The 27,208-nt window shown below is 37.8% G+C and overlaps 1 protein-coding gene across 1 annotated transcript; it reads right to left on the bottom strand.

Annotated features, from left to right (window-relative positions):
* hry (bHLH transcriptional repressor hairy) lies at positions 1-25,536 on the bottom strand. The gene is made up of 3 exons (XM_069821072.1): positions 25,122-25,536; positions 1,642-1,737; positions 1-1,225 (listed from the first exon to the last, which is right to left on the bottom strand). The coding sequence occupies exons 1-3, from the start codon at positions 25,275-25,277 to the stop codon at positions 245-247; spliced, it is 1,233 nt and encodes a 410-aa protein (XP_069677173.1). The 5' UTR covers positions 25,278-25,536; the 3' UTR covers positions 1-244.
* Between the last annotated feature and the right edge of the window lie 1,672 nt (positions 25,537-27,208).

The raw sequence follows: 27,208 nt of genomic DNA, 5'->3' as shown, positions 1-27,208 counted from the left end.
TTCTCCTGAAAAATAGAAATTTTGACGGGGGTTGTTTTTGTAATAATGCCTTCAATTGAAACAAAATAGGTAATGATTTATGTTACTGTGTAACTCATGGGCATTCGTTAGTTTATAAGTTTATATATAATTCATATGCATAGGGAACACGTGAATGTGAATTGAATCTAGATGTGGAACACTTTATTTCACAGTTGAATGTCTGGGGAGTATCTACAAACATCACATTAGTGTTCTAGGTGGATCACCACGGCCTCCAGGGTTTCTCTTCAACACTGGGAACTTCTGGCGCCGTCTCCTTCTTAACAACCAACGCAAGAGGTTTCTGCATTGGTGGGCTGTAGGGCCTTAGAGGCGGGTGTTGGTCCATCACTTCATAGCCACCGTTACCATGGTGACTGCTCTGAGGACTCACTGGCAAATGGTACGCCGCGGGAGATGTGGCCATGTCTCTGCACGCAGGATGGTTCACTACAGTACTTGTTTGAGGTGGACTGCTCACCGCAAGCCTATCAAATGCTACCGGCGAGGTCGACGTCGAAGCACAGGACGATGACGTGGATGAAGACGCGGAGGCAGTTGAAGACGTGCGAGTTGGAATTGGGATAAGCATTGGAAGTGGTGAAGAGGACGACGACGAAGAGGATGGTGCTGGTGAAGATGCCGGAGAGGCGGTGGTGATTGTAGCAGCTTGCCTGAAGATCTGGGCGGTACCGGAGCCAGAGGAAGGTAGCACAAGAGCTATATCACCATTTGGAAGGCGAGTTGGAACCAACTGAAGTCCTGCACCATTTGGACCCGTCGTAAAGAAGATACCGTTTGGCGGTGATGACGCAGACACTGCGGTTGGAGTCTGATGGTTGTCCACTGTTGTGGTCGTCGAAGAAGGGAGAATGTGCACCTGAACTGCCGTCTGGTGCTGAGGTGGTGCCGGAGAGGAGTCCTGTGGGGAAGGTTGTGGTACACCAGTGCCAGAAGGGGCTGCAGTTGTGGTGCCGTTCAAACAGTTCGCAAGATGTTGAAGAAGTCGCTTTCGAACGGGGGATTCAAGTCCTGGAAAACGACCCACCTCGCCGGCACACTCTGTAAACCCTGCTCGAAATTTATTCAGTACACTTGGATCTGTTGCTGCAGACATTGCTACTTGCTGACGTTGAAGGTTCTCCAAGTGCTTCACCGTCATCTCCAAGATGTCGGCCTTCTCCAACTTGGAGTGTCTTGCAGGCTGCAACAAAAGAAAACTGTCATAAGTACTCTGCCTCATTTCTTACAATCTATAAACCTATTAATCTTGCTGCTTTCATATAAAGCACTTCATTATACAGATATATTTTTAAATTATGAAAAAAAAAAAAAAACGAAGAAAAGTGAACAAGACACATTTCGTATCAATAGCAACAGCATATGAGATCTCCCCTACCAACACGATGAAACATGTCGTTTATAAACATTGGTCTACAGTTAATATAATGTAAGATAGTAATGTTGTGGGTACAATTTCAATGTCAGAAATGTAAATGGAATAATGGTAAGATTTTTAAAGTTATTTTTGGCGGAACCATTTCTGAATATGACATGCAAACAAAATATAATGTTCAAACATTGTACGTGTCTTGCGATCGATAATATTTAACTACTTACATCTTTTTTCATGGCGTCCAGTATCAGTGTTTTCAGCTCATTAAGACAGTTATTGATTCGAGCTCGACGCCTTTTCTCCATGATAGGTTTATTACTCTGAAACAACAGAAAAAAATTAATTAGTTTTTGATTAATATCCATGATATTGAAAATAATTATATTTATTGAACTAAAACATGTTAGCATATTATGTAATATAAATAAATTTCTAATAACAGCAAAGTTTCGAAATGTTGTAGTTGAAACAATAATTTGCATATGTTAAGGACAATACCAGTGTTTAGACACAAGAGGTTTCGATTGGACATTTTCAATGTAAGAGAAATATCAATATAACATTTCTAAGGTCGACTAAGTATATCTTCGTTTTAATGTGAAAAATATGGCAGAAAATAAGTATCCTATCGCTGACATCGATGAAAGTGGTTAAATCCAGTTGAATGTCCCATTATAACTGTGCCAACAATTAGAATACTCCCTCACCTCCCTTTCACATCAAAGCGGAAAATAGATTAAACTCAAAGAATGCTGTGATCCTCAAATTTTACTAGCAGCGGTAAAAATCCGATACAAATCCAACCTCTCTCATAATTCACCGTTGCATCCTACCTCCTTCAAATCCATTGTAATATTATCCTCCAGCTACATCTTACAGAAGATTAACTTGCGAATTCTAAATGAGGCAGTGAAGCAAGTTGACAGCTTTAAATATTAAATACTTGGGGTATACTACAAGCAGTAACATGAGCTGCTGCCAGGAAGTCAAAAACAGGATAGCAATGGCAAAGGAAGCATCTTCTGCGGGCCTCTGGAAAAAGAACTAACGAAGAGACTAGTGAAGTGCTTTGTATGGAGTGCGACATTTTATGGGGCAGAAACATGGACATTACGATGAAATGAAGAGAAGCGAATAGAAACATTTGAAATGTGGATATGGAGAAGAATAGAACGTGTGAAGTGGACAGACAGAATAACAAATGAAGCTGAAAGAGTGGGTGAAGAAAGTATGATGATAAAGCTCATCAGGTTGAGTCACTGGCTGAGGAGAAACTGCCTACTGAAGGATGCACTGCAAGGAACGGTGAACGGGAGAAGAGTTCGGGGTAAAAGATATCAGATGACAGACGACATTAAGATATATGGATCTTATGAGGAAACGAAGAGAAAGGCAGAAAATAGGAGAGATTGGAGAAAGCTGGGTTTGCAGTGAAAGACCTGCCCTTGGGCGGAACACTAAATGAAACGAATGGATCTACGTCTCGGCCTCCCTCCGGGTCTTCCAACTGAAACACAGTCTTAGGAATACTTCCTTTAGGAAGGAAAATAAGCTATTATTTTCGCCCTTAAGAATTTATCGCCTCGGATCCTATGATATCAGTACCAGAATGTAACGAAATCCGCCCTCAAAAAGAAAAAAAAAATTAGGAAATCCCCCCCCCCCCAAGAAATAAATCAGAAAATAAGAGATTCTTTGGTTTAAAACGATGTCATTAATCGTTCATACCTAAACCTGGTAATTAAAAGTCTTCATTTACAAAACATCATATCCATTACATTGTGCAAGTCGATTCTGGTAGCACATGAATTAGATTCTTTAGACCGGTGATAATTTGCGAAAGAAACTAGAGACAAGACAGAAGAAGAAAGAGAGCAGAGGCAATATTAATTTGCATGCGTTTGCAATAAATTCCGCGTACTAACTGCAGAAAGACAGCTGGAAGGAAAGAAGTGGGAAGGGGGACTACGTGTTACGCCATAAAACTGTTGACCGGTTCGGTTTAGACTGCGTAAAATATAGCCCGTGTAAGATAGTATATGTGGTTCCAGAGGTAAATGGATTTTAGAACTGGTGCACGTGTAATGGGCCATGAAGCTCTTGGTATATGCACTGCTTATTGCATGAAGGATCGACGCGTGTTCTTGTAATGTGTAGCCTACGTGATAAAATTTTTAAGACCACATAGCGACTCTCTCGGGCCTTGCAGGATCATCGGGTGTACCGACCCGATATATTAAACTTCACCAAAATATTTTGAACTAATGTTTCATTGCACGCCCCAGCATGCGAGCGAGCTTCAGGGGTTCGTGTCCGTATTCAATGTAGTCTCGACTCCACGAGTGCTTCGCATTGTTCTATCTATTGCAACAGACATCTCGCTACATACAACCGAAACCGAAACTACAGTGTATGTACCTACTTAAACAGCCTAGTGCGAGAAACGAGAATATTTCAATAAAACTGACAAGTTTACAAGGATTACACTAGAATTCTTTTTTCAATTTCAATTTGGTAAACTTTCAGTAGGCTACATGAACAAACATATCGATAAAACTTCAACGGCTTTCAATGTTATGCAATATTTTTTGGATTTTTGTACCGTATCAAAGACGCGGAGACATCCAACATTTCGGAGTTATGTACAGTAGAGGCAAAAATAAACCGGACCGACGGAATAATCGAAGTCCCCGAAATGAGCCATTGCGCATGCCACGCCCGCATTCACAAGATACGAGTAATCTATTGGAATTGTTGTAGTTTCAACTGCTGATGTAGCCCATTTCGAAAGTCATTAGAAATTAAGCTGATAAAATTTATGTTCTGGGAATAATAAGTTAATTAAATAGTAAAATATCGCTGCAATCGACAAGTATTGGGAATAAATTTGAATAAGGAACAAAAAAAAGTTTCCTTCCCAGCAGGACTCGAACCACGAAAGTCTTAGTTACCAGTCTATCGTGCTCTGGAGTGAACAAGGCTCTGATATCAGCTACAAGGGTCGGTCCGGTTTTTTTTTTTTTTTTTTTCCAATACTGTACAACAAGCCTATGGGTTCAATTTTATCAGTCAAGAGAGGGGAATACAACTGTTGGGTCTCCTAACAAGAACTATTATTAAGAACGAATCCAACAACTTCAACGGTTTTCAATGTTATACAATATTTTTGGGTTTTTGTACCGTGTCAAAAGACACGGAGACATTCAACATTTCGGAGTTGTGTACAATAAGCCTATGGGTTCAAGTTTATCAGTTAAGTCAAGCGAGGGGAATATAACTGTTGGGTCTCCTAACAAGAACTATTATTAAGGACGAATCCAACAACTTCAACGGCTTTCAATGTCATGCAATATTTTTGGGCTTTTGTACCGTGTCAAAGACGCAGAGACATCCAACGTTTCAGAGTATGTACAATAAGCCTATGAGTTCAACTTTATCAGTGAAGTCAAGAGAGGGGAATACAACTGTTGTTGGGTCTAACAAGAACTATTATTAAGGACGAATCCAACAGATAAGCTGACGGAGCCAACAGATAAACCGGCGGACCCAACAGAATGTTTGAAGAATCCAACAGATAGAATTGATAGATCCTGCACATAGAACTCGCGGATCCAACGACAGAGCTTCCGAACAGATCCAACAGACAGAACTGGCTGACGGATCCAACAAACATATTGGCGGACGTATTCAGAAATAACTGACGCACCAACAGATATATCGACGAACCAGTTCAAAAGAGAAACTAAAAAAAAAATTAAAGTTTTGAGAAACCTGCATTTTAAAACTTCATGTTGCTGTGAAAAATCCAAGGATCACTGAAATTACTCCAAATTCTGTTAATGATATTTAATATATGCAAGTTCTGTCAAAAAATCTGAAAGTTAGAATTTATAAGAGTTATATTACCGAGTGTTCTGTATGGTTGTGCAACTTGGACTCTCACTTTGAGCGAGGAACAGAGCTTAAGGGTGTCTGAGAATAGGGTTGAAGTTACAGGAGAATGGGGAAAGTTACACAAAGCAGAACTGCACGCATTGTACAGTATTCTTCATCTGACAAAATTAGGAACATTAAATCCAGACGTTTGAGGTGGGCAGGGCATGTAGCACGTATGGGCGGATCCAGAAATGCATATAGTATTACTTGGGAGGCTGGAGGGAAAAAGACCTTTGGGGAGGCCGAGACTTAGATGGGAGGATAATATTAAAATGGATTTGAGGGAGGTGGGATATGATGATAGAAAGTGGATTAATCTTGCACAGGATAGGGACCAATGGCGGGGTTGTGTGAGGGCGGCAATGAACCTGCGGATTCCTTAAAAGCCATTTGTAAGTAAGTAAGTAAGTAAATATAAGTTATGCAAGTTTGAAATTAGAGTGGGTTAATTGGATTTTTCGCAGCAACGTGAAGCTTTAAAATGCAGTATTCTCAAAACTTTGAAATTTTGAGTTGTTGATATAACTGAGGGATCTAAGAGACATAGCTGATGGACCTGAGACAACCAACCGACCCAACAGATTGAGTGATTAAAACATACACAATTGGCGGATGACAAAGACAACTGGCGGATCAATTGACGAGTCCAACATATAGATTTACAGATTCAATGAGTCCAACTGATTACATTGACGGATCCAAAACAGACAGATTCAGAAAGTACCTTCACCTTTTCTTGCCTTGCCAAGATGATAGAGCCAATATAATATATTTCCTAAATGTTGAAGTTTCTGCACCTATGACACGATGAAAAACCCTCAAAAATCCCGCACTTTGTAGCGTCAGAAAAAACATTAAGCGGCACAACTTGCTGCCTGAATGAGTTCTGACTTTGTATATTACCTACATAAGCTAGACACAAATCTATAGTCAACTCGGTCATGTCTGGGTTGAGAAGTGAACTTCAAAGTTCTACACGTGGCTCAGTGGGCGTATCGCCGTATCAGCTCAGGGGACGCGCTATCGAGACCTCGACGGCTTCCAGTGCCCACATAAAAGTTGAAGGTGACCAGAGAGTTTCGTTATCACCGCAGAGAACACATTTGGTATTTTATTTTCAGTCAGGTGTCCCCACTTCCACGCTCTGCTGGACGGATAGATGATTAAAGCAATCTCTTGGAATTCATTTCATACAAAATATGTAGAAATATTCGCACATCATTAAGGCTTAACGGTGTAGGAACTCTTAACGGCCAATTGCATACTTTCGTCATTTAAAATTGCGACTAAATCGTTCACACAAATTCTGCAAAAACTAAACTGAAAAGGAATAATTATTAAAATTCCAAATAAATTATAAATACTTTTTTTGTTTCGAGAAAGAATCCTAATTTTCAAAATGTTATGCAAATATTGCAATAAATAGGCCTATAAATTGAGATATTTTATGTTGCCTATAACATTCGTGACTTAGAATAAGAATGTATGTATGTATGTATGTATGTATGTATGCATGCATGCATTTAGCAACGATGTAAACAATAATAAACACTTATGTTTTAATGTATGCAGGAGCTACAGAAATCTACATTATGCTGGTGGCGTAATAATATGAAATATTTGTTCATTTTTAAGCAGCGTAACGTAGCAAAGCACTTACACTGCAAGGAGTGATAAAAAAGCCATTATGTAAACTAGTACAGGAGAACCTGATAATATTTATCTCATTTACATGGAACAGCAAGTGACAGCTCTTTTCAACCTAGGGCCAGAATGCAGAAATGATTACTCCCCTTATCGTCAAGTTACAACTAAATAAACTGCGTAATAAATGGAAATGGGGCCATGTTTAGAGTGCAGACGATTCTCTTGAATACAGATATTCGTCTATGTTAATAGCTGTCTGTCACCGCTATACTTTCACAAATAGGTATTTTATACAATTTTCTTAGCATGGAGTAACACCATCGCACATTTAATGTAACATCACAGTCTAGTATATACAGTCACGAAGCTCAATACGTAGTAAATATGCATCCATAGATAGTTGTTAACCACTAGGATCGCTACTATCGCCTCATCACAGATAATGCGAAATAGTACCGGCACAGTCTATTGTTCCTAGCACCCTCACAACTCAAGCTTCGTGACTGTATATACTGTGATAACATCATAAAAACGAAGAAAGAAAGAAAGAAAGAAAGAAAGAAAGAAAGAAAGAAAGAAGACGAAAAGAACACTGCACCTATTTCCTTTTGAAGAAAAATAAATTATTTTTGTCAAGAATCGAACTCGGACCCTCTAGTTTCCCAACGAGATACGCCATTATGTGAACCGCTGCGGAGAACAATAATCTATGTGTACGTAGAGAATAAATTTCAAGGCAAGAATTAGATTTCGTACGGAAGTTATCTTAATAAAGAAATTATGTTCATACTCGTAGCAAACCAATTTGTTTTTGTAGCCTATACATTTACTATAAGGAAAATAGGCTGTAAGAAATAAAATGTACACAACATCGCACAATAAACTCAAACTTTTAGCATAACAAAGTACAGACCAAAAGACTGAAGCCCATACTGTACACCCAATGGGAATCTACAGCAAAGATCGTCCCAGGATACTTTTGAATCTCAATCAGAGCACAGACATCAAAAGTTGAAGAAGAAGAAGAAGAAGAAGAAGAAGAAGAAGAATAAGAAGAAGAAATCTGTATTCTATAAAATCATTATAGGCCTATAGTTATATTTCAATAAATTCTAATAATTCCTGCATAATTTCGAAGTGTATCAGACTTTTATTGCTGTTTTATAGTTAATAATGTTAGTTTTCAAATTAGTACAGTTTTCATGTTAATTAGTTAAATTGAATTATTATATTGTATTGTCTTGCATAATCCGGATCTTAATGGTGACCTGGTTTGTCAGACAGCTATCCCCCTTTCTTCGTGAGAAGTTATTATTTTATCTAATTCGTTCGAGGGAAGTATAGTAAGCGTAATGAACTAAATACACGACTTCATAGTTCAATAACTCGAGGTATTGTGTAATAAAAATAACCAAAATATAATTTTGCCAAAGAGTAACAAAAACATCAAAAATAAAGTCTGGCTCCATTTCAATATACAGTAGGCTTGAACCACAGTGTTATTGAAAGGACAGTTGGAGAGTAATTTCAAAATAAAAGATAGACCTGTCACAAAGACGTAAAGGTATTACATAACGTTCAAAGAGAGCATTTAGAACTGTTCTATATAGACTTGGCCGCTATATACTATTCCTACGGCCATGAAATAAAATACTGTTAGAATTTTCAATTCAAACTAGCTGTTTTATAACCTTGTGAGTATGCATGCACGTGGACAGCCATTTTAAATGCTGCGATATATCATCAACGTGTTCGCAAATATAGGTCACAGGACAGGCGAAGGGAAAGAAGAAAATAAATGTAATACATCGAACTGAAAATCTAAGGAATGTGGACTTCATTTTTTGGACAGAAGTGGGATTTGTCTGCTTGTCATAGAAACTGAGTGCGTGATTTGTCTATGATGGTGTATTGTATCATGGCGACCACACAACTAGTGAGTCCTACTATTTAGAAATTTCCAAGTGTTGGAATCAGAAAAAAAAAATAAAATTTTTCACGATAACATATTAAAATTGTGTCTGGGGGTAAATTTATTTTAAATATTTGAGAGCTGAACGATTTATCTACCGACGCCGCGATTTCTCCTACAGCTACAGCAATCAAAGAAGCGACTTCTGAAGTTTCTAGTGAAGCGCATGGAAGGTACAGGGCCAGAGCGCGGCATTTGAAGCTACTTTCTTCCTCCGACGAGTTTAGCGCTGGAACCTGAGGTATTCTTGCCATCGGTGCGGGGGGGGGGGGGTTGCAGGTAGATTCTTTTGTTGCTACAGCCAAGCCGAGCCGAGCGAAGTGGGAAGTATTAATCGTCCAAAAATATGCAGTCTTCAGTTTGTAGTAGTGTGTGACTGTGTGCACGTGTTAGGTACTCTATATACGAGTGAAATGTTTTCAGTATGATTGTACTTCCAGACTGCCGCTGTCACTGTTCCCTCCCACTCCAGGCTAGGCTAGTCGGAACCGCATTCCTCTCAGCACTAAACTCCTCAGAGGATGACAGTAGCAGCATTCCTCTCTCCCTCCTCGGAGGAAAAAAAAATGGGCATTGTTATTAAGCGCGGAAGTGTTTACATAATGACGAGTTACGGGGAGTCTGTAGCCTACATCGAATTTTGACAAAAAATAAATAAAATTTTGGTTTTTATCGTTTTTCGGTAGTTTAATATGTGTAAAATGATAATATTTTATTTCTTCTAATTGTCAGCTTTTAGCACTATCTTCAGCAAAAATATTGTAGCAATTCTTAACGCAAAAAAAAAAAATGTTATCAACGAAAACTTTTTTTGTTAACCGCTCAGTAGAATTTTAAATTTATTAAACCGATTCTATACATAAAAGTATGTTACATATGCCCTATTTTTCCTACATATGTATCTTCGATCACTTTTAAGGAAAGTGCTCCCAAAATTTTGAGAAATTTAACATTGCACGATATGAAAACTTTGACACCATTTTTCTGCATTTTCTTATTTTTGTGACATTGGTGCACTTTTCTGAGAAAGTATTGTACCCAGAATGCTTAAATTAATATACAATATCAATGTGATGGCATTTTATACAGTAGGCTAAAAAAAATGGAAGATTATTTTTATCTTCAGCAAAAATAAAAAAAAATAATAATAATTTGTAGTAATTTTAATGCAAAAATGTTATTGATGAATTCTTTTGCCAACAGCTCAGTGGAATTTTAAGTTTATTTAGCTCTTTTTTTCTACATTTGTATCTTTTATAACTTCTGAGAAAAGTGTACCCAAAATTGAGGAATTTAACATTGTAAGATATGAAAATACATTCTCCCCTTCCGTATCTATGTTGCAAAGCCGTCTTCACTTGCCTCGTGGCACCTAAAAGCCGAGTGGTGAATTCAAGAGGGCAGTGGATAGAAGGGAGTTGAGAAATAAACGTTACGCAGCTATCAGCAGTCTGTTCTTTGCTTGTGACAGCTTTAGAAATTTTGACTCCATATTCCAGAATTCCTATAGCATAATTGTTATTTTTCAACCGTTCTACTGGGGATCCCATACGGTAGATTTACAAAGTGTAAACAAAACACTATCTCTAACAGTGGACTACGTGCTTTGTCCGTTCTCCATCAGTAACATTAGCGGTGATGGTGATGTGCGACGTGAAGTTGATGAGATCGGGAATGATGCATGAAATGCGCGCGAAAATCTTCCGTGCGACCACCATGACCCTGTACTTCTGCATGTGAGCTGCAGAGTCACGAACATCTTTAACTTGACTCATCTGTACATGCGATCACGCAGTACCGATTATTTGTTTTACATAAATGTGGGTAATTAATATTTTAACACTGAAGGTCAATACTCAGTATTGGAAACTGCAAGCACAGAACTTTAACACAATCTCTTTTTATTACAACATTGGGTAGACAGCTTTTACAGTTCCGAAAGATTGAAATGGTGCTTCTAGGACTGTCATTATGCAGCGGTAGTGTTTTTCTCAGAATTCTGGGTGGTGGCCAGCGTAAGACTCGGTCATAAAGCAGTTATTAAAAATTTTATGTCACCGGCACTTGTTTTCAAGTGACTATGAGAATAATAAACGCTTACAAAAATATTGATGAAAGGGTCTGAATACAAGTCAGAATAAAAATGGACGACCAATAGTGTATGCATGTCACTAAATGTTTGGCTTCTGTAATCGTCTATTCAAACAGAAACTGAATAACCAAATATTATTATTGGCATACATCGTAGAAATATTAGTTTTTAAGTTATCAGTATAAGCTATCGTTTAATCATGACAAATACAACACATTTATAATGTGTCTAATAGACTCTGCGTTAGTTATGGAGCGTTATTCATCCATTTCACAGCAGCTACTTTGCTACAAATGTTCTTCTCTTGCCTACATCCTTAAGGGAAGTCTGTACACCGGATTTTGACAAAAAAAATGAAATTTTGGTTTTTATCATTTTTCGGTAGTTTAATATGTGTAAAATGATAAGATTTTATTTCCTCTCTTAGCCCTATCTTCAGGAAAAACAAAAATATAGTTTGCAGTAATTCTGAATGCAAAAACTATCAAAGGTATGTTACATAATATGCCCTATTTCTTTTACATTTGTAGCTTTCATAACTTCTGAGAAAAGTGCACCCAAAATTGAGGAATTTAATATTGTAAGTTATGGAAACTTTTATATCTTTTTTCTGCACGTTCTAGATTTTTTGTAACATTTGTACACTTTTCTCAGAAAGTAAGAAGGCTGAAATTAATATACATATGCATATCAATGTGATGGCATTTTACATAGTAGGCTAAAAAAATTAATATTATTTCCATATTCAGCAAATTAAGAAAATAATTTTAGCGATTTTTAATGCAAACAATTTTATCAAGTTTTTTTTTTTTGCCGCTCACTGAAATTTTGAATTTATTTATCCGGTTGTATATATAAAAGTATGCTACTGTACATAAGATGCCCTATTTTTCCTAAATTCGTATATAACTTCTAAGAAAAATGCACCCAAAACTGAGGAATTTAACATTGTAAGATATGGATGGAAGTAAGACTTCTCTCAACAAGTTCGAATTTACAAAAGACCTGTCCATTAATTTGGAACTGTTGGAGCAATGGTTCAAGCTAGTTTCATTATTTGATCTTCTAGTATAAATCTATTAATATATTCATTAAATATTACTGCAGTCACGTATTATATACAAGATGTTACTGTAAGTTTAATTTGAATACGTCGAACTGGTTTAAAAACTTTAATTGCTTATTCTTCTGTGGCTGATATAGCGTTAAGAATTGAAATTTAAAATATCAAACTGGGTAGTTTTTTATGGATCAATTTAGTCAAGATTAAAATAGTAGCCGAGAATTAAGTGGCAGAACAAATCCTTTCACATATCCAGACTACGATCTATCTTACAGTGTGGGACTAATCTCACCGGCCCTGGCTAGGAGGAAGCTAGGAGTGAGGATGTAGTGGAACTGTTAGGAGGTGTTAACAGGCTAAAGGTCTGACCATTCAGCTACTGCGGGGTTAATACTTGTGTAGTGATTCGTTAATGTTTTTTATGAAGCTTGTACTGTAGACATTATCAGTTGAAGCTGGCGAATAGTGGTGTGGTTTTTAAGTAGCTTTGGAGTGAGTAACAGTTGATGGATTTCTTTCGCATTCTTCACAGAGCCGGTGAGGTGAGTCCAGTTATATAATCCCTACAAATGTTGAAAATATACTCAAACTCGCTAAGACTTATAGGCACAATGAATTATTGCACACCAATAAGGAAAGCCAATTATCATACTACACTTAAATAAAAAAAACTGGTGGTTCTGACATTGTTGTATGGTTCTGAGATATGAAATCTGACCAAAACGTAACTATAAAGACTTGAGGCCGCTAAAATGCGACTTCTGAGATCGCTGGCGAGATTTGGACTACTAGATCATAAAAGTAAACAGATCAGTCACCAATTAAACATTGAGGGCATTTTACCGTATCAGAAAAATACAGGAAAAATTAGTACAACATAATGAGAGAGTCCAATGATTAGAATACCTCGCAGCTACAAGGGAAAGACAAGTCGGAAGACAGATGAAACGTTGGAACGACCAATGAAGGAAGACTTTTAAAATTTTCTGGAGGCGGAACACGTGATTGGCATAATCCTTGCTTACACTGATTATTATGGTGACGATAATGATGATGATGATAATGACAGTACAAATCACATGCCGTGAGAGCTTGCTTTTAACTAGACAGGCTTTCTAGAGTCTACAAATACTGTACAAAGTAAAAAAAAAAAAAGGCATAAAATTTATAGTTATGATGAAATCAGAATGGCAGGAGAATTCGAAGCACTCTCTGGAAACCTATCCCTCAGCAACCTCCATCACGGACCTCACAGGATGTCAAGGACAAATACAAATCTCCTCATGTGCGAAGCTATCAACTATCACTTTAAATATGCGAAAGAATTAACGAGGGAGAAGGCAGTGTGACACCTGCTCCAAATCCCGGGTCTAAAACCTCTCCGGAAGGCATGAGAATTCATTCAGTAAGACTCTTCCACAAGGTAAAAAAACTCCTCTCTCCTCATTGTGGTGCCCTGCACCCTCGACTGTAATGCAAACGTGAGAAAAACTGTGATAGGAGAATCAAAACACTTCGCTGGTAGTTCCAGCCGACGGGATCGGCTAATTGCTTGGGAAACTGGCGATGCATACAACCTTGAGAACAAGACCGAGCGGTCCTCTCTGGTCATGGGAGAATTGCAGAGGAACTCGTAACCACAGAGTGGGAAAGTGCCACTTTCTATCGGCGACATAACGAGGCGGAAATGCGTGCAATACCTCGCGGAGGAAACGTCCGGAGGTCTCTCCGGAGCAAGGACTTGCTGCTATCCAAATGAAGGGGAAGGGGGTGACCTAGGAAGAAGTCATTCATATCTATACTGTTTTCGCTGTAAGAAAAATCCTAATGTAAACATAAGTACGTTGCTGTCATACCCGTGATTGGCTCCTAGTCGAAACACTCACATAACGCAGGAAAATAAAATAGTTCATATTTGGAAACTACAATCTTGTATTATTTGAAAATAAGAAATTGAATTCTAGTTGTTAAATGCGATGAAACATTTAACTTCACTCGTATTTAAAACGCTATGTAAAAGAAAAGCTACTTTTATGTTTTGTTATGTACTTTGAACGCGGATGAATACCAACAATCATACCGAAGTAGTATGTTCTTGTAACAAGCTGGCGTCACTTGAGCTAGTAGTTGTTCACGTAAGGACGTGGTACTGAAGTATGGCTTCTGCATCCTCAACTGTCCATTGTGAAGGCATAGGACTTAAAAATAATTTAATTACAGTAATTAGAATGCATAGTAGTGAGGTTAGGTCTACTTGACGAGTAACGGGAAATGTTTAACATGAAACAGAACGTACAACAGTTGGAGGGGACACGTAGTGAGAATCTATGGTGCCAAACAGCGGCCAATGAATTCTCACTTCAGTCAGGTGCTATTGTTTACATTAGGATTTTTCTTACAGCGAAAATATTATATAGCGGATCAAGAGAACAGGCTGTCTAAGGATACGTCAGTTTCCTTGTCATCAAGTCATTATTGCTTCGTAAAACAATCATCCTTGCCGTCGATTCACTTATAATGGAAAATGCCGAGAGAGTTGGCTCAGACAATAGCGTTTTAGACTCGTATTCGGAAGGTCCGAGTTCGAACCCCGTTGCGGACCAATCTGACTGGGGTTTTTCATGACTTCCCTCACCAATATCATAAACATTGATAAAAAATATAAATCAATTGCATGAACACAAGCCATCTACAACACACAATAGAAACAGAAAATCAACAATAGTAAAAATGCCTACTGGTATACCCACAGATACTAACACGCGATATGACCACAGATGTTGAGGTGGTTAAGTAAACTTAACAAAAACTAATAATTAGACAGCGGAAAAAAGTCAAATAAAAGTCATGTATACAGTTTACAAGTACTGTATGCATAAGACTATGGCATGAGGTGTGCACGCTTGCCAAGTAGGTAGCTACAACACGGTACCGTCCGCAGAGAGCACCACGCGAACACAGAAAACAACTGCCACTCTGCGTTCTCAGTCAGTCCTCGTCCGTACGTGAACAGAGAACATTGATATACGTAAACATATTATTCATTGTGTTCGGTGAAGTGATCATAATGCCGAAGACATGTTAAAAAACATAGGGTGTATTCTTTAATACAAGAATATGGTGTCCACATTTTAGTACTGATACTGGAGAAACAAATGTCGGTTATGTATGTGTGCATTAAAAAAGATAACGAAACAATTGAGGGAACATCAATATAATAGGCAGAAACACATGAAAAATGTTCTCTATGTTAGAAGAAAATAAGGGTTAAAGTTGAAATTCCGCCTCAAATATGAAATATGACTTTTGCCAGGATTTGTGTCGAATGATAAGTTGTAATATTCCATTCAAAACGGTGGACAATACTCACTTTAAAGAGTTTATAGAAAGTACACAAAATATCAGGCACCTTCTGTATCATCGATTCGAAAACAGTTCTTGCCTGCACGCACCTCTAATGTGCCTACTGTGCTTACGTAAACAACAACCCTCTGACGAGACAAATGCTCGCGTTGTAGTTACCTTCACATCCGATTGACTTTTTTTCCGCTGTCTACTAATAATACTGGTAGTAGTAGTAGTAGTAGTAGTAGTAGTAGTAGTAGTAGTAGTAGTAGTAGTAGTAGTAGTAGTAGTAGTTCCTTTCCTCCTGTATATAAATCGTATGTTTCTAATTAAAGAGTTTTTGTTTTGTAAAACTGAATAAGGACGACTTTTTGTTGTTAGAAAAACACTATAAACTCAAATTACAATGTTCCACACAGCTGGTATTCAACGTTCTCATGGATGCTAGCGGTTGTCTGGTGAAGTGAGTCAGTGCACATCGTTATTCGTGGCCCCACAGCCCTACTTTCCGCCAACTACTTCAACCTCAGTATGGTGTGTCATACGTCCCATCTGTCAGTCAATTTGATTTAACAGTCCCGAGATAAAATTATTAAGCATGTCACAATGCAACTTCGTGTTCCTGTCAGGCCGTATCTTCTCACCACACCTTTTGAAGCATTCTGTTTTCGTACCAAGTGAGATCTGTGCGTCATATCCTATAAATTTGTAGGTGCAGATCTAAATGATTGCTTGCGAAAAAGTATTTTTTAACTTTAATCAGTCAGATAAAATCAACTCCTTTGTCTTGAGCTTTCATTTTTAATCAAGGAAATCTGTTTTGTTGAATAAGGCTCAAATTCGACCATAATTGTACGGTGCTGGAAATGCTTTAAAAGGTGAGGTGTGAGGAAGAACTATGATTGGATTTCTTTCATGTCCTCAACATATTAGAACGGTCACAATCCAGAGTTTTTAGTAGATTTTTTACTCTTCTGAATGTGGAATATGGAAAAAAATGTGAAGCTGCAAAATTCTGAAATCTTTCATTCTCACTTGACGATGTGTCAGAGGAAGAACAATTCCTTGTATACATCTGAAGTATGATTAGTGTAGCCTAATGTACAGTAGCTAGTCAGCGATGTATGCAACGGAGGGAGAAAGGAACTGGTCATCCTATCTCATTTACCTCCTGGCCATAGGTAGGAAGTTCGTACCAAAACAGATTTCAGTTGAGTACAGCGAGGAGTAGTATACAGATGTCACTAGCGCCTCGATCTGCTTCCACCCGCTACACACGATACGCAGTTCACATAAACAAAGCATAGTATCATTCTGTGGAGCTGTGTACAGTCGTGAATAGTTTGAAGAATATTGTTAATTTATATTAGTGTTTTAGGCTCTAAACAAAGTGACTTTTTAGTATTATTGTATTATTTACGTAATGTGAATATTACGCATGATTCCAAAAAAGTAAACTCATCTGTTATAAAATAGTTATGCAAACAGGAGTGTGCAACACGTTTATTTTTTCCGGATTATTCTTCGTTAAATGTTGACGTATCATATTTCAAATTTGTTCCAGTAACGTCTTGTGACGTAGAACGAATATTTTCAGGGTACAATTAACTCATCTCATCTCTCCCTTCAAAGTGGGTCAGTAACTACAGTACTGAACGATTTCAGTCCACCTACAGACTGAATAGTTGTCTATACCAGTTCACACAAGCTCATGTTCACGTTTACTCTTCCATTAATGACTATGAAAAAAGCTTTTCCGACCAAGAACGACTGTCTCTGCTGTACTCTCGACAAATTCACAACATGAAGGGAATTTTTAGTTTGTTACTTAAAGACGCTGTATCAACTACTAGGTTATTTAGCATCGATGGGATTGATGATTGTGAGATGGAATTTGGCGAGATGAAGCCGAGGATTCGCCACAGATTACTTGACATTCTCCTTACGGTTGGGGAAAACATCGGAAAAACCGAACCAGGTAATCAGCCCAAGCGGGAATCGAACCGCGCTCGAGCTCAACTCTAAATCGGTAGGTTAAATGTTATGTTTTTATTTAACGACGCTCGCAACTGCAGAGGTTATATCAGCGTCGCCGGATGTGCCGGGATTTTGTCCCGCAGGAGTTCTTTTACATGCCAGTAAATCCACTGACATGAGCCTGTCGCATTTAAGCACACTTAAATGCCATCGACCTGGCCCGGGATCGAACCCGCAACCTTGGGCATAGAAGGCCAGCTAAATCGGTAGGTAAGCACCTTAACCGACTGAGCTACACAGATGGCTCGAGGGATTTAAAAAGTATAAAACACAATGAAAGCAGTGGTAAAAGGGGGATATAAGATATCCTGATTAAGATCATAATTGAAGCCGGAATCCATTGCTTTCCCACAATTTAAATTAAGAGGAAGAAGAAGTGACGATCGATTTGCGAACAGCAGTTGAAGATTGTGAAATCGGATGCAGTGTTGGGAAGACAAATGTGGTGGTTTTCCGCATGATAAGTCAGTCAGTACGTGATGGAAAATGGGGTGTACGTGGATGTGGTCTGCCCCGCATCCGTGTCTCCCCCTGAGCAAACCGCAGCAAGGAACCAGCGCGATGAACGGCCGGCGCGCTCAATCATGCCAACAATCAATTTATTACCCTTTATTGACTCACGTCCACATCGTACACAAGTAGTCTTACGAGCCATCTTTCTGTGAAATTGTTCAGAGTGCTCCAGGCCTGGAGTTCGCAATTCTAGTTAATGGAATAAGATTTATAACTAATGTTTTTCACGTAGAATACGTCCTTCCCCGCACCCTCGTCTATAATCTCAATTGTCTTTTTTTATCTGTTGCTTTGTATTCCAAATTTTGCTTAATTTTCATTTGAGCATTACGTAAAACCAAACTAAGTACAATAATAAAAAAAACTTTTTCGTGGAAGATATAGTTAAAATATGTGCAAAAAACTAATAAAATAATTTATAATCAAAGGCCTTCAAAGAAGTAATACTAAGATAAATAATAATTATTACATTGAATAGTTTTAATTTTAATAACTTACGGTGTTACTAATACATCGTTTATAGTTTTTATACGAGACTTATGCACAGTTGGGACAGAAAACGTTACTAATAAAGTAATAAAGCATGCACAAGCGATAGATGTATATAAACAGGTTGTAACATACATGACAATTGCTTTGCTGTTAGTTATACACACCAGCACGAATAGAAGTTCGTATCGATTGTCATTATGATTATGGTTGCCTTGTAACCACAGAACAAACCAAAGAGCTGTTCTCTCTAACCAAAATATAGCGTGGTAATCGATCAGGCCCAGTTGTACTATCGATACTTATCGCTACACTAGTGCTAACTATCGGACACAATACAGAACCTCTGTTATATTATTACGTTTCGTTATGAAGTAATGACGAAACTATGACGTAGCTGTGTAACAGTTGTGCTGTTATACACAACGTACGCAGTGATTATTAGTAAACAATTTACACAAGACTTATAAACGAGCTATTCATTGTGTAAGTATAAGACAGTTAAACTATTTGAATATGAAAGCTAAAGTTTCCAAAGGTCATCCTGTAGGCTTTAGCTATGAACTACAGTATATTGCGTTTTCTAAATGAGGTACATGAAAACTTAATATTCTGGCTATTAATGCAAAATGTTAGTAATGGATTTTAGGAAAATACAAAATATTGTGTTATTATAACACGACTTTCTAACATACAAAATAATTGCGCTCGCTCTTGGTAAAATACGGATCAGACAAATTACGATCGTTCATGCGCTTGGCGTATTGAAATCGTTTCGAATACGATACGTGTTTCCATGTAAGTCAATCCCATCTCACTTTTTAGGTGAGACTCATAGTTTTGAATCCTCGTTTTCATCAAAATTTCAATATGGTAATATGGTAAGCGTATTCAGACTTCACGAAAACGTAGTAAATGTGCTTTAGATCCTTATTCCGTATGTTTTTTTTTTTTTCATATTTATGTTCAATATTCACCAAAATTAGTTCTATGAAATAAAATACTTTCTGATATTAAAATTAAATTAAATTAATAATAATAATAATAATAATAATAATAATAATAATAACAATAATTTTATTCTATTGTGTGCCATATACACAATAAATATTACATCAAAACAAGAAACTTCAGTCTTCGTGCCAAATAAAACTGGGTAACCGATGGCCTAGAAACTGGTAGAATGTTAGAGCTACAGTATGTCACTGACGAAGTAAAACAAGCAATGCCAGGTGGCAGAGCGTTCAAAATATCAAGACGGGTCAAAACAAACTGCTAGGATTTCGGAACACGCGGGTCACGCGCGTGCCACGCGCTGGGAACCCGACGAAAACAGCTCGGTGCGGCGTCCGAGATTCGCTGGCGGAACAAAGACACATTTGTTTCCCAGCACGCCCGGCCTTAATTCAACCAACACAGACAGAATGTTGGCCAAGATGACGTGCCGCTTGTCGTGTGCCGAAGCACCACGTCAAGATGCTGCTGTCAGTCGAGGCTTTGTGCTAGATAGTAACAGGATATGCACTTTCTAAGCCAGAGAGACCCGAGTTCAATTCCCGACGAGACTAGCCTGAAATTTGTGGAGGACAATGATATTGTGCTAGTTTTCTCCGGTCACTCTCGGAATGCTCGGTCATAATTCCATCAATTCACCGCATTTCCGACTAAATACTCGTACAGCTCAGTTCCTTACAAAAGCGTCCGAGATTAGATTCCGAGCAGAATTCGTGAGCAGTATGTTCTTTTTTTGTTTTTTTTTTTTTAGCCAACTGTCCGAAGAAAGATTTGAATCTCATAAGTGGCATCAATAAAGTATCACTCATGAGGCAATAAACCAGGAAATAACGGGTTAGGGAGGCGAGTTCCTTTCCCCCTCCCTACCTAGAAACATATTCCACTAATCAGACTTAAAGGTGTATTGTTCTTCCTCTGACACCAAGTGAGCTGTACTGCCTAGTTGATGTAAAATACCAGCCATAACCTCCAGAATTACAGTATGATATAATCAACCACAATTTAAGGGACAGAAAAAAGAGATTCAAATCTGTCAGGTAGTAGCTCCCTGTAAACCAGGTTTGAATAATTTCAAGGAAAAATTGTTCCGGGGCCGGGCATCGATCCCGGGACCCTTCGCTTAGCGCACGAATGCTCTCTCGACTAGCTACCCCAGGAACTATACACGACACTGTCACTATTTTTCCTTTATATCCACACAACTCAAATGGGCTGACAAGACGCCAGAACCCAACTTTGAGTGCACACAAATTCTGTGTGACTTAATTTGTGGCTTCCGGTTAACGTACCTTCAGTAAAAAAAGACTCTTCCAATCTTAGGAGGTATGACCATGACTATGGAAGATGTAAATAGTTCCGAAACGTCACAGATTTTACACATGATTGAAAAACTCGGTATCTTTTTAGGATAAATTTCTATTGAAAAAATTACGTCACTTTCTACGATGGCTCCATATCGCTACGTTATTACCTATATAGTTTCATAAGAGTAAGCTTGTATGGGCAAAGGGACGTAAAGATAATATTTTAGTTATTTAACGACGCTGTATCAACTACCCAGTTATTTAGCGTCGATGGGATTGGTGATAGCGAGATGGTACCGATTTGGCGAAATGAGACCGAGGATTCACCATAGATTACCTGACATATGCCTTCCGATTGAGGAAAACCCCAGGAAAAAACCCAACCAGGTAACAAGTCCAGTGCACACCTGTGGAGTGACGGTTAGCACGTCTGGCTGCGAAACAAGGTGAGCCGGGTTCGATTCCCAGTTGGGGCAAGTTACCTGGTTGAGGTTTTTCCGGGGTTTTCCCTCAACCTAATATGAGCAAATGCTGGGTAAGTATCGATGCTGGACCCCGGACTCATTTCACCGGCATTATCACCTTAATCTCATTCAGACGCTAAATAACCTAAGATGTTGATAAAGCGTCGTAAAATAACTTAAAATATAAAAAAAATAATCAGTCCAAGTGGGGAATCGAACCCACGCCCGAGCGCAACTCCGGATCAGCAGGCAAGCGCTTCAGCCGACTGAGCAACTCCAGTGGTCTAAAGAGAATAATCCTTTAAGTTACCAAATTTTCACTGAACTACTTTCCCTAGAAATGTAGAAAATAAAACTAAATTGAATTTTTTATAAAAAGATATTACGTACATTTATTTAAAATTTTACAGTGAAACAGCAGCTCATGGTAAAAAAAAAAAGACAAGCCTGTGCGCTTCAAAAAGTGGAATAAAGTTATACACCGCAAAACGAGACCCTTTCATATTTTCTTAAAAGTATCTGCCTGTTAAACAATCAATGGAATCAAAATCACTGCGAAGAAAACAAATTGTTTGCAATATGCCTTTACAGATACAAAGACGCCACTTTAAAAACCAAACTGTTAGCGGGAGAACAGACTGACTAAGCTGATATTATATATAAAAAAAAAAGAGCTTCTATGGTGAGATGCTAAAGTCATGCAGGGGCCGTGAGCTTTTCCATTTGAAGTGTACAGGGAAAAATAGATTAATGTCACATTGCTGTAAAGGCTGAAATAATTATCTAATTCAGTATATTAATGCATAGCTGTTCCTAATAAAAATAAGGAACGGATGACTATCCGTAGTGATAATTCTTCTTTTTACCAGATTTCATAAGAACAACACTACGTTTTGTAGTAATCTATTGAAGTAGATACTGACGTCACGCCATGTGACATTCATCTTTTTTCCGTGTACTCTTCATATACGATTAAAGCAAAAGAAATTTTACAGCTTTCAAGAAACGACTCAGCATGTGAGTAGTATATTCCAACAGGGTACTGTTAACTTGGATTACAATTTTAACAGTTTCAAGAAATATTGTAACTAACTTTTATATGAGCTGTCAGTTATGTATGATACATGCATAACCGTCGTCGTTCCTGCAATAACTCCTATGTGACATAATTATCGATTTTCAGATTTTGCTCTATTAAATAACTTAAATAGGCCTAGTGATACAGTAAATATTAAAATCTTCTATATGTAATTATATTTCTTTCTTTCGAAAACATAAGAATTCACTATCTCTTATGTACTACTGCCGTAGAATGAATAAATGTGTTTTCCTTCCTACTGAACAAATTTATATTTTGCACATAGGAGTTATTGTAGGAACAACGACGATACATTTTTAGTATTTCCTTATTATTTTATTTTAAACTAGTTCGCTAAAACGAATTTCGATTAGCAATTAAATTCATATTATCTGCTAACTATGAGTAGACACCTATTATGCGTATGAAGTCAAAAGTTCTTAATGATTCGTCCAATGATTTAAATTAAAAATTACGCATATTATGGATGTTATTCCGTTAATAATGTGATGCCATTTTCGCTTAAATTCACGTCCGACGCAATATTAACACTATGCAAGGAGAGTGTATTATGTGTGGAACTCTACGAATTTAATGTGACAATCACAACAAATCTACATGATAGAAGTTTTAAAATTCGATATTCATCTTTCCTCGGCATGTATATAGTTTTTTTTTTTTTCGTGTAATAACAAGTAATGGTCCGAGTATGATCTATTAGAAACAAAATATTAAAATAGTAGTGGCAAAAAAAATGGGAGTACATCTGTAAGCCAATCCTACACAAAACTCGGATAGAGTGAACCAATTCCCACACCAAATTTAGCACTGTGCCAAGAGATGTAATAGCTATGATCCTTCTACAGCAAAGTAACATACTTAAAGCATTAAATTGTATGTGGGAATTGATTCATTTTACCCGAAAACTCGTTTATATTGTCTACCTAGGCCTAGACGAACAGTGACATTACGACCCGCGATATTAAAAATATCAGAGCTTTAACCCCTGTATTCTAGACTGAAGCGTTATGCTTCTATCGGTGTAAACATGACCCCTGAAGCCAAAAAAAAAATATAATACCGTTTCTCAAAACTTAGCATTCCGAAATACAAAAAGGAAACTTAATATTTATGTACCCTCATTTCTTAAGCCACAGTTCGCAGACCAATAGCTCACGTGGATTAGCTTGGCGTGCCGTATTTTAAAGCTACTACTTAGCAAAATATTCACTGATGAGCAGTATACTACGACTGGCACTCAACACACTTCGTGAAAAACGCGCAACTTTCAAAATTAATTCCGGTTAATCCACTTTAGATTTAGCAATTCTATTGTATGATACACAATAGTATAATCCAGGAGCATTATTAAGAATTTATAAGAGCTGGCTTATTTTCAGTGTAACAGTTCAAAAAAGCACAAATGTTAGGGCAGCGGAATTTTTTTAATTCTTCAAAACAATCTTCAATAAAAAAACACAGTGCCCGACGTAAATAAGTTAATAAAAGAAAAGTGTTTTCCATGGACTATTAAACACAGTACAATAGAACTGGAGTAAAGTTAGTATTTTGTGGACCATATCTGTGATAAAACCATTACAGCTGTTCTAAAAGCCTGCTGGGGAAACAAAGTTCCAAACATAACAGTTTTTAGTTCTTGCTTTTGGTAAAGGTCTTTATGAACACTGAAATGCGCACGTATGTGCATGGAAGAAGTCTCTCGTGTGATCTGTGGCTATCTTATTGGTAAAGGTCTTTACATCTGCAGTTAAATATGATTACAAAACGCATGAAAAACTGGCTTTCCAAGAAACTCGTTGGCCTATTTCTTACTTCATAATTTTGTGGCTGCAATAAGAAATGGGGAAATCAAAATAAAGCTTCTGCTACAATAATTTACCCTTCAATGATTTAAAAAGGAAAAATGTTCTATTTCACAACATGACCATGCCTCAACCGGAAAAAAACAAAGATTCCTGAATATTTAAGTTATATCTCATACACATTTCTTTTTAATTTTGGACGATGGATATAAACCACGAGGCTACACTCGACGTGGAAGCTTACATTCCTCAGTCTAAACGCCAAAACAAAAGCTAAATTACTCGTATATTAACAGTTCACCATTTTAAAATATTAGTCAAAAATCTGAATAATACATAACTGAAAAACACTGCACCATCTACATAAAAAAAGATACCAATTTGGCTAAACTAGCGCTGAGATAGTTTCCTTCGTACTCCGCTTATACATTTTGCATATACAAATCTGTAACAAGTTACGTTTGGTTAGTGTAGACTTTTATTGTACCTTGTATATACGATAAACTGCATCTTCACAAAAATCCTTCATAAATTCAAAGATTTTCACTTCAGAAATCACTGAAACTATCTTAGCGCTAGTTTTTTTTTTTTTAAATACTCATCCTTGGCTTATGGCACAATGAAACCAAATACGCCTAAATATTTAGGTTATGATCACAAAAGACCCCTAAGGAAGCCAGTATTTTTAATCTTACAATTTTGGACGATGTAAGAAACGGATAAACCATGAGGTTACACTGGTCGTGGAAGCTAACGTTCCTCGAAATAAAATTTTGGTTCGTGTGATAAAGAACACCAAATTACATGCTAATTTATAATAACAGTTCACCATTTTAAAATATCATAGTACTCGAAAACGTAACTTTGAACCGAGAAACTGCACTATCTACATAGCATATTATAAAAAGTATTTTTGAAACTACTCACCCTTCGATTTTCGTTCGTCCGCCGCTGAGGAGGTAGTCCGGCAGAGTCGGGACCGGGTGTCGGGGTGGCGGAGGCGACGCATGCCGAGGGATTTGTCGCAATCACACCGGGGCCAGCCACCCCGGCCGGAGAAACCGTACCACCACCGGTAACCATCTTCACAACACAACAAATTAAAAAAAAAACCACTTGGCGAATTATCCAAGAGATGTGCACGTTCACAAAGGCACACTTCCGTAACGCACAGACAGGCTGGCGTGCGCCTCCGTCTGCCAGGCAGTACCGCGTATCGTGACTCTAGCACGGCCAGGAAGCGACTGGGCACCCTGCCGGAGAAATGTGGGAAAGACGACCGCGCTACGGCAGCACGGAGAGGCAGACGTGCCTCCCCCTCCACCGCGCCTCGAGGACTCTCGCCGATCCCCTCCTCGCCGTCAGCCAGCACCGTGCCAACTGGAGAATCACTGCATATTGTATAGCACTGTCCGGGAAAATTGTATATTGGTTCGCACGCCTAACCCAAATCTTCTGACAAAAGAGAGACAAAAAACCTTACCTGGCTTTGATCTTCCTGTTTCATATTTCTGTATTATAGCTGTTTATATTTTTATAAACGGAATCAAGATCTCTTCAGTTCTTCACTCTTGTTCTCTTCGCAATTCACATTCTCATTATTTTAATTCAATAATAATAATAATAATAATAATAATAATAATAATAATAATAATAATAATAATAGGTGAATGTTACTTATGTCCCGCCCACTATAGGAGACATAGGCCAGTTTTACACTAATCCTAAACATTTAGTATAACTTGTTGCTTGTGTAGGCAGTCTTTTACATTAGATTTGCGAAAATTGGTTTATAGCGCAACATTGGCAGTGATAAAAGTGTGAAATATTCGGGTGAAACGAGCGTTGAGCGACTTCCGCCGATTTTGGAATAGACACCGACGCACTTGAACTGCCAACATACTGTAGAAAACAAAAAATCATACTCAATCGCTTTCACCTTCATCTTGACGGGATAATAAAAGCCTAGCCTAACCTAACCTAACCTAAGTGTGTCGGTGTCTATTCCAAAATCGGCGGAAGTCGCTCAACGCTCGTTTAGCCAATATTCGTTCAGTGGGCGGTGGATACTCTAGGCCTACATTGACCTAATAATAATAATAATAATAATAATAATAATAATAATAATATTAATACGTATTTACAAGACTTTTTGAGAACCGGTTCACTGCCCCCTCACATAAGCCCGCCTTCGGTCCCTATCCTGACTGTGAGCAACATTAACCCAATCCCTACCATCATACTCCATCTCCCTCAAATCCATGTTCGTATTATCCTCCCATCTACGTCTCGTCAAGTCTTCCGTTGTGCCTCTAGATAATGTTTATTAGAATTAGTACAAATTTAGTCGGAATCTTATTCAATTTCAGACAGTGAAGTGGAGGCTTAGCGGTATCTCTTTTCCATAAGATAATGTGTGCCCTTGATTCGTGTTTTTTTTTGTCTTCAAGTGGTGTACGGTCGCATACACTGACCGAAATGTCATGACTAGGGCTAGGTATTTTATGATGTAGCATATATTTTTGATAAGACTGATATGTTCCTTTTATATATATATATATATATATATATATATATATATATATATATATATATATATATATGCTTGTTATGAAAAAACTAATTGGTTTAAGGTATATTTGACCATTTCTATGTGATAGAACATATTTTAGTAGACCCTAATTTAATGGTCATATTCGGCGTATTTTCACTCTAGCAAGAAGTAAACAACTTTTCTCATGCAATTTCTTTCTTCCATGTTCATTTGAGATGTTAAATTTCTCAGAATTACATATCGCATTTGGTTTCCTGGAAAATGGTAAAATGTACCTTCTTCTCCTATTTCGTTTAAATTCACAATATGGACTTTACCCTTACGTACCAGTGAACAAATATTTGTGTAGGCCACGTGTAGGCCTATTGTTTCGCGACAAGCAGGTAGCTACTGGAGCCTGTCTTTATAATCTTGGTACCGGACTGCAGACAAGGGTCTCATTACTCTCGTTGAGTTATTG

The sequence above is a fragment of the Periplaneta americana genome, chromosome 1 (assembly GCF_040183065.1).
Source record: "Periplaneta americana isolate PAMFEO1 chromosome 1, P.americana_PAMFEO1_priV1, whole genome shotgun sequence".
NCBI classification, from domain to species: Eukaryota; Metazoa; Arthropoda; class Insecta; order Blattodea; family Blattidae; genus Periplaneta; species Periplaneta americana.
This window is presented reverse-complemented; position numbering and strand designations above follow the sequence as displayed.